The 14,405-nt window shown below is 46.2% G+C and overlaps 1 protein-coding gene across 2 annotated transcripts; it reads left to right on the top strand.

The window, feature by feature from the left end:
- Window positions 1–796: 796 nt before the first annotated feature.
- LOC123078773 (putative receptor protein kinase ZmPK1) lies at window positions 797–5,205 on the top strand. 2 transcript variants are annotated; one of them, XM_044501381.1, is made up of 2 exons: window positions 2,319–2,607; window positions 2,724–5,205. In XM_044501381.1, the coding sequence occupies exons 1-2, from the start codon at window positions 2,545–2,547 to the stop codon at window positions 4,620–4,622; spliced, it is 1,962 nt and encodes a 653-aa protein (XP_044357316.1). In that variant the 5' UTR covers window positions 2,319–2,544; the 3' UTR covers window positions 4,623–5,205. The 2 variants fall into 2 exon arrangements, with proteins under 2 accessions (XP_044357315.1, XP_044357316.1); XM_044501380.1 differs by having other exon boundaries at window positions 797–5,205.
- Window positions 5,206–14,405: the final 9,200 nt, after the last annotated feature.

Raw genomic sequence — 14,405 nt, 5'->3', positions numbered from 1 at the left:
CGCCTCAATACCCAAGAAAAATGGCTGCACTGCTCATTCTGGATCTTCTTTCATCTCTCTCCTTCCACCTTTGCTCCGGTGAGTCGCCATGTGTGGCTCTTGACTTTGATCCTTTAGAACACCATTCTTTGTATCCCTGTGAACTTGATTACATAAAATAAATCATCTAAAGAAATTAGTATCCAGCGCTTAAGCTCCAAAAATAGGAATTTACCCTGGATCGGCTATAGGTGTCGATGTCGATGACAAAAATCTGAAATAGGGTACTCACTCATACTAATCACATTGAGTTTTGTGCGGTCCACACATGACTTGGACTATTTCTGAAAGCAAGCAAGTGCGCACCAACCACGCAGAAAGATAAACCACGGAACCAATGCGGAAGCAAGTGACCGATAACAAACTGACAGCAGTGTGAAAAAACTGCGCACATCCTAATCGAAGTCTAAAACCATGGGTGCGTCCCTTTCAGTTTCAGAGTAGCAGCGTATGTTGATACTGGGTGCTGCCCCCGGCTTCACACGAGGACTAAATACAGTCTACAGCCAAGAGAGAACAAAAATGCAGACAAATACACCAAAGACGCACCAATACTTGTAGGTCAGGTCACTAGGTCAACGTTCACATGAATAAGCGTGAGCAGTCATCAAACAATCAAGCCGTCTCCGGTGACAATCTATCTCTGGCTCGACCTGCCCTCTTTCAGTTTTGAGAGAATTGCATAGAGTGGGTTTGCCTGGTTGCTCCCCTGTTTTTTTTTCCTGGCCAAAAGAAAAAAAAGAAACAGTGAGAGATGCTGATTCCTGCTTTGCTAAGATGCCCACTAGGGTAAAGATGGTGACACATCGATGTGGAAATTAGAGGACAATGATGACTGAGTACTTCAGAAAATATCAAGCCAGTACGTACTAGCTAGTAGGCCAAGTCATGCATGGAGATACTGTCAATAACTACTAGTATCTCCGGTATTCTATTCAGTTGCCTAATGAAAACCATCAATCAGTCCGACAATACGAAGATAACAATACTGAAACAACCGCCACCTAACGGACTTTATCAAACAATGGCTATAAGTAAGAATAGTTCAACACAAACAACATGTGCATGGCGTTTAGTTTTCTCAAGGGAAACTCAAAAGCACAAAAGTTTGCGATAATCCACCTCTGAGCCCGGGCTCATATGAGCCCAGTGAACAGTAACACCGTAAAAAATAGAAAAAAATCTAAAAAATCCGAATTTTTTTTGCAAGCAAGATGTGCATGTGCATGATGTTCATGCAAAATTTGATGAAGTCTGGACATTCTAGGAGCGCGCGCCAAAAAAGACAAAATCAGGTGTGAACAGTGCTGTTTTCAAATGTTTCTCACAGTCCTGATTTTTTTTGCCACGAGCTCATCGAATGTCCAAACTTTATGAAATTTTGCATGAACACCATGCATTTGACCATCTTGCATCACAAAAAAAAACTATTTTTAACGCCGGTACTGTTCAGATGAGCCCGGGCACCAAATCGCCGCTCTCAAAAGTTTGCTATACAATGGTTAATGGTTAAATAACTAAAACAGGATACATAATTGGTCTTGTGTGAAGAAGATTATGAACGCTAAAGTTAAGATATACAGATCGTGCAAAATCTAAAGCTGCAGCACGTATGCACCTTGGTTTTACTTGGAATGAAGACGAAAAACTTTTCCTTTTTTGAACTTATGAAGACGAAAAACTTGTGTGAACCAGATAAGGTCGTTGAAGAAAAAAAAGAACCTCATTGGAGGTCCCATGAGTAGGTAGGTTTTTGATTTGACGGAAGACATTGTTGTATTAGTAGTGACCACTGTCTACTTAGTTAGCATTGTCTCACATTCAATTATTAGTTTAACAGTACTATTTTTGGATTATGCAAGTGTGGGCCTATTAGCCTCTTTCTATGTCTTATTTGTAAATAGTAACTGGCAGTATCCTTTACGCACAATGTTCCATTAGTTGACATCATGCCAACCAACCCAATACCTTAACTATAGCAAAACAATGTGTACACTCTGGACCCGCATGACAAGTTTGTCTTCTCAGTCTAGTTTTCAATAGTTCAGGTCAGCATCTAACATAATTGGTCTATGTGCTAATGCACATCGTCATCTAGTTAAAAAGCAAAGCATTTGGAACTTAAGCTGCCTTACCACTCTCTAATCTCTGCACATCCATACCCAAAGCAGACCTCCCCGGAGAGGAGAAAAATGGCTGCACTGCTCTTTCTAGCCCTTCTTTCATCTCTCTCCTTCCACCTTTGCTCTTGCGTTTCTGCTTCCCCATGGCAGACCATGACCACCGGCTCATACATGAGACCAGAAGACCATGACAGAATCTTTCTCCTCTCACCAGACACCACCTTCTCCTGCGGCTTCCATCGAGTTGGGACAAATGCTTTCACCTTCTCCATCTGGTACACCGCCATGAAAACGGTTGTCTGGACGGCAAATCCCTACTCCGCAGCAAATGGCTACTATTCCCCGGTGAACCTTCACGGCTCCAGAATATCGCTGAACCAGGATGGAAACCTGGTCCTGGCAGATACAAATGGCTCCATGGTATGGGAAAGCAAGACATCTTCAGGTAAGCACACAATTGTTTCCCTGCTCGACACTGGCAACCTTGTAATCAATGATTCGAGCAATAAAGTCGTATGGCAGAGCTTTGATTCACCAACAGACACCTTGCTCCCTTGGCAGAAACTCAAGAAAGACATAAGGTTAGCCTCTGGTTACCATCACCTCTACTTTGACAACGACAATGTCTTGCGCCTGTTGTATGATGGCCCAGATATTACAAGCATCTACTGGCCAAGTCCAGATTACGATGCACAGAAAAATGGGCGCAATAGATATAACAGCACCAGGGTCGCATTTCTGGACGACAAGGGTAATTTTGTGTCAAGTGATGGGTTTAAAATAGTGGCTTCAGATTCAGGCCCTGGGATCAAGAGGAGGATTACAATTGATCATGATGGCAATTTTAGAATGTACAGCTTGGATGCGTCAGCAAGGAAATGGGTGGTTACAGGGCAGGCTGTAATACAGATGTGCTATGTGCACGGATTGTGCGGCAAGAATGGGCTTTGTGACTACTCAGAAGGCCTTAAATGTAGATGTCCTCCAGAATATGTGATGGTTGATCCAACAGACTGGAACAAGGGATGCAAACCAACATTCACAATTGGCAGCAATCAACCACATGATAACTTTACATTTGTTAAGCAACCTCATGCAGACTTCTATGGCTTTGATCTGGGTTCTAATCAATCCATCTCATTTGAAGCATGTTGGGACATTTGCCTCAACAGCAGCTCATGTATATCTTTCACATACAAGGGTGGAGATGGTTGGTGTTATACTAAAAACATACTCTACAACGGTCAGGTGTACCCATATTTCCCAGGAGACAACTACATGAAAGTACCAAAGAGTTTCAATGGTTCAGCGTCCTCGATCTCCAAACAGGAAGGCCTAACCTGCAGACCCAGTGGTTCAGAGATTATGCTAGGATCAGCAAATATGTATGGAATCAAGAAGGACAACATAAAGTGGATATACTTATATGTCTTTGGTGCAATACTGGGAGTTCTAGAGTTGCTTGTCATTGTGACAGGATGGTGTCTTTTTTTCAGAAAGAGTAACATGCCCAAATCAATGGAGGATGGATACAAGATGATAACAAACCAGTTCAGGCGGTTTACATACCGAGAATTGAGGGAAGCAACTGGAAAGTTCAAAGAAGAGATTGGGAGAGGGGGTGCTGGAATTGTTTACAGAGGAGTACTTGAAGATAAGAAAATAGTGGCAGTAAAGAAACTCACAAATGTCCAACAGGGAGAAGAGGAATTCTGGGCAGAAGTGACTCTAATTGGAAGGATCAATCACATAAATTTGGTCAGGATGATGGGATTTTGCTCAGAAGGGAAAAACAGATTATTAGTATATGAGTATGTGGAGAATGAGTCACTGGACAAGTACCTCTTTGGCGAGAGAAGTACTGAAAGTCTGCTCGATTGGAACCAAAGGTACAAGATCGCTGTGGGTGCAGCAAGGGGTCTTGCTTATCTTCATCATGAATGCCTTGAGTGGATCGTCCATTGTGACGTGAAGCCAGAAAACATACTCCTAACTCGAGATTTCGGTGCCAAAATAGCAGACTTTGGACTAGCCAAGCTTGCGAAGCGAGACAGCGCTAGCTTCAATTTCACCCATATGAGAGGCACAATGGGCTACATGGCACCAGAATGGGCATTGAATACCCCGATCAATGCGAAGGTTGATGTTTACAGCTACGGTGTTGTGCTTCTGGAGATTGTGACTGGAGCTAGGGTTTCAAGTGGCATAATGGTCGACGGAAGACAAGTGGAGTTTCCAGACTTCATCCAGGAGGCCAAACAGATTCTGGCTACTGAGAGGATCACTGATCTAGTGGATCCCAGATTGAAAGGGAATTTCGATCTAGAGCAGGCAACTGCAATAGTGAGAATAGCTGTTGCATGCCTTGGAGGTAGATGCGAGAGGCCGACAATGGACGAGATTCTGAAGGCTCTTATGTCATATGATGATGAAGACGACCATCCTGCCTATTCATATTGACATTAAATGCAACTGATGTAAATATTTGAGCTGTGCACACTGTTTGTTGGCTCTGTTGACGTTATAAGCTAATAGGCATAAGTAGATAAGATGCAATAGGTGAATTGTTGTGTGCATTGGCAGGAACCTATTGTAAAATGGTAGCAGGTTGTTGTGTTTCAAATCAACAAATAAACAGCATGATGGGCTGATATTTCCTTGCATAACGGCACCGAGTGTTCTTCTCATAACAGCAATGCTTTCTTTTTATCAACAAATTTGGTGGGAGCAACTCAGTTACTACATCTCTGTAAACGCTATCAACATCGTAAGGTAGGTGGTTTATTTTCACAAACACCAAATTTCATGTCTCTAGTCTCTCCATTGTGACTGACTACATGTTTTTTTTTGTTACCACTATGGTGATGTCTTCCCCACCGTCACCAGGTCAACTAATCAAGGGCACTAATGCTACGGCCAGGCACTAACATGAGAATCCATCCATTTCTGCAAACAGACACGAAAACTATAATAAGTCTGCACAAGATCAGCTAAAAGTATTAAGATATGCATAGACTTGGACGGTTGGACCCTAACTAGGAACGACTACAGCAGTTAAGCATGTAACATGGTTGGCATTGGTCCGAGTGTTACATATACTGGGCAACACTACCTGCGAAAATGGATGGAATGCGCTGTTCGGTAACAGGGTCGATCGAGTTCTCGAAGCGCTAGCACGTGGTCGGCCTTTCGCCGAAGCCGAATCAGGCGGAGGGAAATGGCCAATGAGGGCGCCGGATCCGCTGCGGCCGCCGGCAACCGCGGAGGGGAGGGCGCGGAGGAGCGGCGGCGCGCGCTGCGGCAAGGGGCTCCAACCTCGGTCTGGCGGCTAGAGAGATACTCGCATCAGGCATGGGCTGAATGAAGTCGATGGACCAGTCCTAGCCGAAGCACACTAGCATCTCTGAAAACCGTAATAAGGCCCATTCGGGAGTTTTTTTTTATATATAGTTTTTGAGAAACTCCCACGGGGGAGCTATAGGGCTCCCCGCTCCGTCTAAAGGAGCCGGCTGTGAACCTGGAACGATGCGTACTGTATTTTGATGAAACATCAAAAGCCCATTAATGAAAGCTTAAAATTACTGAAAAAGGCTTTCACCCCACTTTATATATAAAGCAACAACCCACATCGGACCGATACAGCCACAACACACCAACACCCACACTCACCCAAGGCCAGATACATAGGTGCTCAAGAGCTACAACAACAACAACCGCACGACTCGAAGTAGGCTACAAAATGACAATACGCATCGCTACGGAGCCGCCGGAGGCCGAAGTTGATGATCGACGAAACTCTAGGCTCCAAGACGGTGCCTTCAGGAAGGACATGGCAAGCGCCGCTACCTCCTGATCCAAAAATCTAGATTTTCATCTGAAGCCCGATGAAGGTAAAGGGAACAACCACAACGGAGACTCCAGGAAGATGACGAGGCCCACGGGCGCCGCCTCCATTGGCCTGACCGAGGCCAGACAGGCTTTTCACCCGGCAAGCATGCTCCACCTTCACCCACGATGTGCAGATGCACACGCCACGGCCCGTCAAACCGCCAGCCACAACACCGCTCACACGGCCATGGCAGCTAGCCGCCCACACCTGAGCCATGAGCTCCGCCCACGAGCACGCAGCTCCCACCACCCGGGGCGCCGCCCGGGACACCTGACGTCCCAAATGCTCTCAATGGATGCGGGCGAAGAGCCGACCGCCATGCTCCGACCGCCGATAGGACCACCAACGACCGGACCGACCAGGTCGATCGGGGAGCCACCAGGTCAGCGAAGAGGTGAAGCGGGAGCGGACTCCGTCGACGTCTGGCACCCCTGCCGGTGACGGATGGCCCGACCGCATCGGCGCCACCCATCTCTCCCACAACCTCTCCACACACCATCAGCTCCTGATACGTCAATTTTGCATCATGTTTACCTACGGTTATTTATGTTGTTTTTATGCATAATAATGCTTTTTGGAGTAATTTTAATGTCTTTTCTCTCATAATATGCAAGGTACACACAAAGAGGGAGAATTCCGGCAGCTGGAAGTCTGGTCCTGGAAAAGCTACGAGGGCACCTAGTCTGCATAACTCCAAACAAGCTGAAACTTCACGAGAAATTTTTATGGAATATATAAGAAATATTGGAGCCAATAAGTATCAGAGGGGGACCACCAGGTGGGCACAACCCACCAGGGCGCGCTTGTTAATCAAAGATGGTTAAGTTTCCTAGCCATAGCCATGAGTTGTCATTTGATGAACGGTATCACATCATTAGAGAATGATGTGATTGACTTGACCCATCCGTTAGCTTAGTACTATGATCGTTTAGTTTATTGCTATTGCTTTCTTCATAACTTATACATGTTCCTATGACTATGAGATTATGCAACTCCCGAATACCGGAGGAACACTTAGTGTGCTATCAAACGTCACAACGTAACTGGGTGATTATAAATATGCTCTACAGGTGTTTCTGATGGTGTTTGTTGAGTTGGCATAGATCGAGATTAGGATTTGTCACTCCGATTGTCGGAGAGGTATCTCTGGGCCCTCTCGGTAATGCACGTCACTATAAGCCTTGCAAGCAATGTGACTAATGAGTTAGTTACGGGATGAGCATTACAGAACGAGTAAAGAGACTTGCCGGCAACGAGATTGAACTAGGTATGATGATACCGACGATCAAATCTTGGGCAAGTAACATACCGATGACAAAGGGAACAACGTATGTTGTTATGCGGTTTGACCGATAAAGATCTTCGTAGAATATGTAGGGGCCAATATGAGCATCCAGGTTCCGCTATTGGTTATTGACCGGAGATGAGTCTCGATCATGTCTGCATAGTTCTCGAACCCGTAGGGTCCGCACGCTTAACGTTCCATGACGATCGGTATTATGAGTTTATGTGTTTTGATGTACCAAAGATAGTTCGGAGTCCCGGATGAGATCACGGACATGAAGAGGAGTCTCGAAATGGTCGAGACATGAAGATTGATATATCGGATGACTATATTCGAACACCGGAATGGTTCCGAGGTGTATCGAGTATTTTTCGGAGTACCGAGGGGTTACCGGAACCCCCCGGGGGGTTAATGGGCCTTCATGGGCCCTAGTGGAAGAAAGGAGGCAGCAGCCAGGGAGGCGCCCCCCAAGCCCAAACCGAATTGGACTAGGGTCTGGGGGGTGGCCCCCCTTTCCTTTCTCTCCTCCTCCTCTTTCCCCCTTCTCCTTGGGGAAATAGGAAAGGGGGGGCCGAATCCTACTTGGAGTAGGAATCCCCCCCTTGGGCGCGCCTCCTCTTGGTCGGCCTCCTCCTCCCTCCCCCCTTTATATACGTGGGAGGGGGGCACCCCAAAGGCACACCAAAGTTTCTCTTAGCCGTGTGCGGTGCCGCCCTCCACAGAAACACACCTCGGTCATATCGTTGCACTGCTTAGGCGAAGCCCTGCGCCGGTAACTTCATCATCACCGTCACCACGCCGTCGTGCTAACGAAACTCTCCCTCAGCCTCAGCTGGATCAAGAGTACGAGGGACGTCATCGAGCTGTACGTGTGCAGATCGCGGAGGTGCCGTGCGTTCAGTGCTTGATCGGTTGGATCGCGAAGACATTCGACTACATCAACCATGTTACTTAACGCTTCCGCTTTCGGTCTACGTGGGTACGTGGACACACTCTCCCTGCTCGTTGCTATGCTTCTCCTAGATAGATCTTGCGTGATTATAGGAATTTTTTGAAATACTACGTTCCCCAACACTTTTGCCCTCCGGCGGAGCGATTCCGGCGGGGGAAATTCCCTCCCGGAGGGGGAAATCATCGTCATCATCATCACCAACAACTCTCCCATCTTGGGGAGGGCAATCTCCATCAACATCTTCAACAGCACCATCTCATCTCAAACCCTAGTTCATCTCTTGTGTTTAATCTTGGTACCGGAACTATAGATTGGTGCTTGTGGGTGACTAGTAGTGTTTATTACATCTTGTAGTTGATTACTATATGGTTTATTTGGTGGAAGATTATATGTTCAGATCCAATATGCTATTTAATACCCCCTCTGATCTTGAGCATGATAATCATTTGTGAGTAGTTACTTTTGTTCTTGAGGTCACGGGAGAAATCATGTTGCAAGTAATCATGTGAACTTGATGTGTGTTCGATATTTTGATAGTATGTATGTTGTGATTCCCTTAGTGGTGTCATGTGAACGTCGACTACATGACACTTCACCATATTTGGGCCTAAGGGAATGCATTGTGGAGTAGTTATTAGATGATGGGTTGTGAGAGTGACATAAGCTTAAACCCTAGTTTATGCGCTATTCCGTAAGGGACCGATTGGATCCAAAAGTATAATGCTATGGTTAGAATTTATTCTTAATACTTTTCTCGTAGTCGCGGATGCTTGCGAGGGGGTTAATCATAAGTAGGAGGTTTGTTCAAGTAAGAACAGCACCTAAGCACCAGTCCACCCACATATCAAATTATCAAAGTAGCGAACACGAATCGAACCAACATGATGAAAGTGACTAGATGAAATTCCCGTGTACACTCAAGAACGCTTTGCTTATTATAAGAGACCGTTTTGGCCTGTCCCTTGCCTCAAAAGGATTGGCGCTGCACTTTTGTTACTAGTATCATTACTTGCTCGTTACAATTTATTTTGCTATCAAACTACTCTATTACTTACAATTTCAGCACTTGCAGACATTACCTTGCTGAAAACCACTTGTCATTTCCTTCTGCTCCTCGTTGGGTTCGACACTCTTACTTATCGAAAAGAGCTACAATTGATCCCATATACTTGTGGGTCATCAGCTCCCTACCTATATCCACACCTGGCTTGTCCCGGCCACCCGCCCCATGATGCGAGGTGCCGGACCGGCCACCACCAGCATCTGCGAGAGGACACTGGGGACACCCGCTAGAGTAGCACCGACAGACCGGCGCCGGAGCATGTCCATCCGCCGTCGCGAAATGACCCACACCGCCACCATGGACTGCACCATGCCGTCGCAGCCCATATTCGTGCAGTGACCCGACCGGCTGCTGCCAGCACCCCAGGCCGACCGCCGGCGAGCAGGGTCAGATCCGGCCGAATCTGACCATGCCGCAACAAGCACCCACCAGCCACACCCTCAAGCCCCACCTAGCCGAAAAGCAGAGGAGGAAGAAGGAGGGCGCCCACCTCTGTCGCGCCGCTACCCCAGCCAACACGGGGCCACGGCAAGGGCAACCGCCAGCGACCTGCGCCGCACACGGCCCGCACCCCTGGAGCCAGATCCGAATGCCCGCCTCGACCTGCTGCATCCGCCATTGGGGCTCCAGGGTAGCACCTCCTTCGCATCGTCCTTCGCACCATCGCCCGGCCGTGGCGCCACCTGCATCGGCCCGGCGTCATGCTGCTGCACCCGACGCAGAACGCAACATCAAGGCGAGGCAGCCTCAGCCCGCGCCAAGGCCCCCAGCGCGAGGAGACGTGGAATCCCCGCCGCTGCCGGCGGGGCTTCGCCCGGCCGCACCCTTTGGCGGCGGCGAGGGAGGGAGGAGGGAAGCCCGGCGGCGGCGGTAGGGTTTGCCTCCCCTGCCGCCCGCGGGAGCGCCAGAGGAGGAGCTTTGCCTAGTCCCTAATATTCCCGTCGAGTATTACCGTGTAAGGCGAATGCCAAAACATAGGTACTCCAAGCTTAAGGTTAGAAGGGGAGGGTGTGAATAGAAGATCCTAAATTTTTAACCGAAATAGAGTTTTTAGTGAAAATGAGGACTAGAACCGAGGCAGAGCGCGGAACATAATAGCTCTAGGTAAGGATGGAAACAAATGCACCAATACAAAGATGCATACATGAGGACATAGATGCAAGATAAGTATTTAAGTAGTAACTGAAGCATTAGGTGGAGACTTAGCAGATATCGTAAACAAAGCAGAGAAAATGAGAAAATGCTAAGTCACAAGCGGTGGAAAAAAAATCCTCGCGAACAGTAGTACAGAAAAATAAAGCACGAGGATTCGGAGCTGTAAGGCTGATGAAGACACATAATTAGTTTACCAAGTTCAAGTTGATGGTGACACCTCTATGCCTTGCTTGGAAAGGCTGAGCACACTCTGAGGTCATAGTAGACATCATCTTGTTCTCCCTGTGTTAAGTTCCTTATATCTCGCCCAACACTTTTGGTAGATCTCATGATGCTTTTTGGAACATACAAACTTGTTCTTAGGCGAATCCACGCGTAGGATTTTCACAAAACGACACTTAACCATCTAGAGGATGCAAAATCATCAAGAGTAACAAGCAGGATGGCTAGGCACGAATATGGATCACTCAGGTTGTCTTTTCTCTCTTAGTATTGCCCACCAATACATCGGGACACCACTAGGAAAAACCCTAGCAGTAGCGCTGGTTTTTGGCATAGCAATAGCGCGGGTACCCACCCTATTGGTAAGGCACTACAGCTAAAGTGTAGCAGTACCACGGCCTTTCCCCCGCTACTACTAACTAAAATAGCAGTAGTGTTTGTTCCCACCAGCGCTACTGATAATTACTAGCAGTGCGCCCCAGCCCCCCGCTACTAATATTCACATGTATTTCATTTCTCTTTTGTTTTATATTGTATTTATACACCGTTATAAGTGAAGGAAATATTCCCTAGAGGCATTGTTATTTTATAATTCCTTATTCATGATAAAGGTTTATTATTCATGCTATAATTGTATTGATCGGAAACTTAAATACATGTGTGAATACATAAACAAATATCGTGTCCCTAGTATGCCTCTACTTGACTAGCTCGTTAATCAAAGATGGTTAATGTTTCCTAACCATGGACATGAGTTGTCATTTGATAACGGGATCACATCATTAGGAGAATGATGTGATGGACAAGACCCATCCGTTAGCTTAGCATAATGATCGTTTAGTTTATTGTTATTGCTTTCTTCATGGCAAATACATATTCCTTCGATTATGAGATTATGCAACTCCTGGATACCGAGGAGTACCTTGTGTGCTATCAAACATCACAACATAACTGGGTGATTATAAGATGCTCTACAGGTATCTCCGAAGGTGTTTGTTGGGTTGGCATAGATCGAGATTAGGATTTGTCACTCCGAGTATCGAAGAGGTATCTTTGGGCGCTCTCGGTAATGCACATCATAAGAAGCCTTGCAAGCAAAGTGACTAATGAGTTAGTTGCGGGATGATGTATTACGGGACGAGTAAAGAGAGTTGCCGGTAACGAGATTGAACTAGGTATGAAGACACCGACGATCGAATCTCGGGCAAGTAACATACCGATGACAAAGGGAATAACGTATCTTGTCATAACGGTTCGACCGATAAAGATCTTCATAGAATATGTAGGAGCCAATATGAGCATACAGGTTCTTCTATTGGCTATTTACCGAAGAGGTGTCTCGGTCATGTCTACATAGTTCTCGAACCCATAGGGTGCGCACGCTTAACGTTCGAGGACGATTTAGCATTATATGAGTTATGTGATTTGGTGACTGAATGTTGTTTGGAGTCCCAGATGAGATCACAGACATGACGAGGAGTCTCGAAATGGTCGAGAGGTAAAGATTGATATATAGGATGATAGTATTCGGACACCGGAAGTGTTTCGGATAGTACCGGGTATTTATTGGAGTACCGGGGGGTTACCAGAACCCCCCCGGGGGGGATAATGGGCCTTATGGGCCATAAGAGGGGAGCACACCAGCCCACAAGCGGTTGCACCCCCCCTTTAGGCAGGAGGACGAATAAGAGAAGGAAGAGGGGGTCCGCCCCCCCTTTCCTTCCTCCCTTCCCTCTTCCCTTTTCCCCCTTCCGGTAATAAGGAAAGGGGGGCGAGTTGGGGTAGGACCCCAAGTAGGATTCCTCCTACTTGGGGCGCCCCCCTCCACTGTTTACGCCTCCGGTCATATCTTCGTAGTGCTTAGGCGAAGCCCTGCGTGGATCACTTCATCATCACCATCACCATGCCGTCGTGCTGACGGAACTCATCTTCTTCCTCGACACCTTTGCTGGATCAAGAGGATGAGGGACGTCATCGAGCTGAACGTGTGCAGAACTCGGAGGTGCCGTACGTTCGGTGCTTGATCGGTCGGATCTAGAAGAAGTTCGACTACGTCAACCGCGTTGTCAAACGCTTCCGCTTTCGGTCTACGAGGGTAGGTGGACACACTCTCCCCCTCTCGTTGCTATGCATCTCCTATATAGATCTTGCGTGAGCGCAGGATTTTTTTTTTGAAATTGCATGATACGTTCCCCAACAGTGGTATCAGAGCCAGGTCTATGCGCAGATGATATGCACGAGTAGAACACAAAGAGTTGTGGGCGGTGATCGTCATACTGCTTACCACCAATGTCTTATTTTGGTTCAGCGGTATTGTTGGATGAAGCGGCCCGGACCAACCTTACATGACCACGTTCATGAGACCAGTTCCACCGACAGACATGCAACTAGTTTTGCATAAAGGTGACTGACGGGTGTCTATTTCTCCTACTTTAGTTGAATCGAATTTGATTGCGGCCGGTCCTTGTTGAAGGTTAAAACAACAAACTTGATAAATCATCTTTGTGGTTTTGATGCGTATGTAAGAACGGTTCTTGCTAGAAGCCCGTAGCAGCCACGTAAAACTTGCGACAACAAAGTAGAGGACGTCTAACTTGTTTCTGCATGGCATGCTGTGATGTGATATGGTCAAGACATGATGTGATATATGTTATTGTATGAGATGATCATGTTTTGTAAAAGTTATCAGCAACCGGCAGGAGCCTTATGGTTTTCTCTTTATTGTATGAAATGCAAACGCCATGTAATTGCTTTACTTTATCACTATGCGTTAGCGATAGTTGTAGAAGCAATAGTTGGCGGGACGACCATGACGCAACGATGGAGATCAAGGTGTCAAGTCGGTGACGATGGAGATCATGACGATGCTTTGGCGATAGAGATCAAAAGCATAAGATGATGATGGCCATATCATGTCACATATTTTGAGTGCATGTGATGTTTATCTTTTATGCATCTTATTTTGCTTAATACGGCGGTAGCATTAGAAGATGACCCGTTCACTAAATTTCAAGGTATAACTGAAGGAAATATTCCCTAGAGGCAATAATAAAGTTGTTATTTTATATTTCCTTATATCATGATAAATGTTTATTATTCATGCTAGAATTGTATTACGGAAACTTGATACATGTGTGGATACATAGACAAAACACCGTGTCCCTAGTAAGCCTCTACTAGACTAGCTCGTTAATCAAAGATGGTTAAGTTTCCTAACCATAGACATGTGTTGTCATTTGATGAACACGATCACATCATTAGGAGAATGATGTGATGGACAAGACCCATCCGTTAGCTTAGCATAATTATCATTAAGTTTTATTGCTATTGCTTTCTTCATGACTTATACATATTCCTTGGACTATGAGATTATGCAACTCTCGTATACCGGAGTAATACCTTGTGTGCTATCAAACATCACAATGTAACTGGGTGATTATAAACATGCTCTACAGGTATCTCCGAAGGTGTTTGTTGGGTTGGCATAGATCGATATTAGGATTTGTCACTCCGAGTATCGGAGAGGTATATCTGGGCCCTCTCGGTAATGTACATCATAATAAGCCTTGCAAGCAATGTGACTAATGAGTTAGTTACGGGATGATGTATTATGAAATGAGTAAAGAGACTTGCCGGTAACGAGACTAAACTAGGTATGAAGATACCGACAATCGAAT

The sequence above is a fragment of the Triticum aestivum genome, chromosome 3D (assembly GCF_018294505.1).
Source record: "Triticum aestivum cultivar Chinese Spring chromosome 3D, IWGSC CS RefSeq v2.1, whole genome shotgun sequence".
Lineage (NCBI taxonomy): Eukaryota > Viridiplantae > Streptophyta > Magnoliopsida > Poales > Poaceae > Triticum > Triticum aestivum.
The sequence above is the reverse complement of the archived record's forward strand: the minus strand, read 5'-3'. Positions and strand labels throughout refer to the sequence as shown.

Bases quoted from the DNA above. Each gene is read 5' to 3' on its own strand.
- LOC123078773 (XM_044501380.1), top strand. From the start codon at position 2,232: ATGGCTGCACTGCTCTTTCTAGCCCTTCTTTCATCTCTCTCCTTCCAC.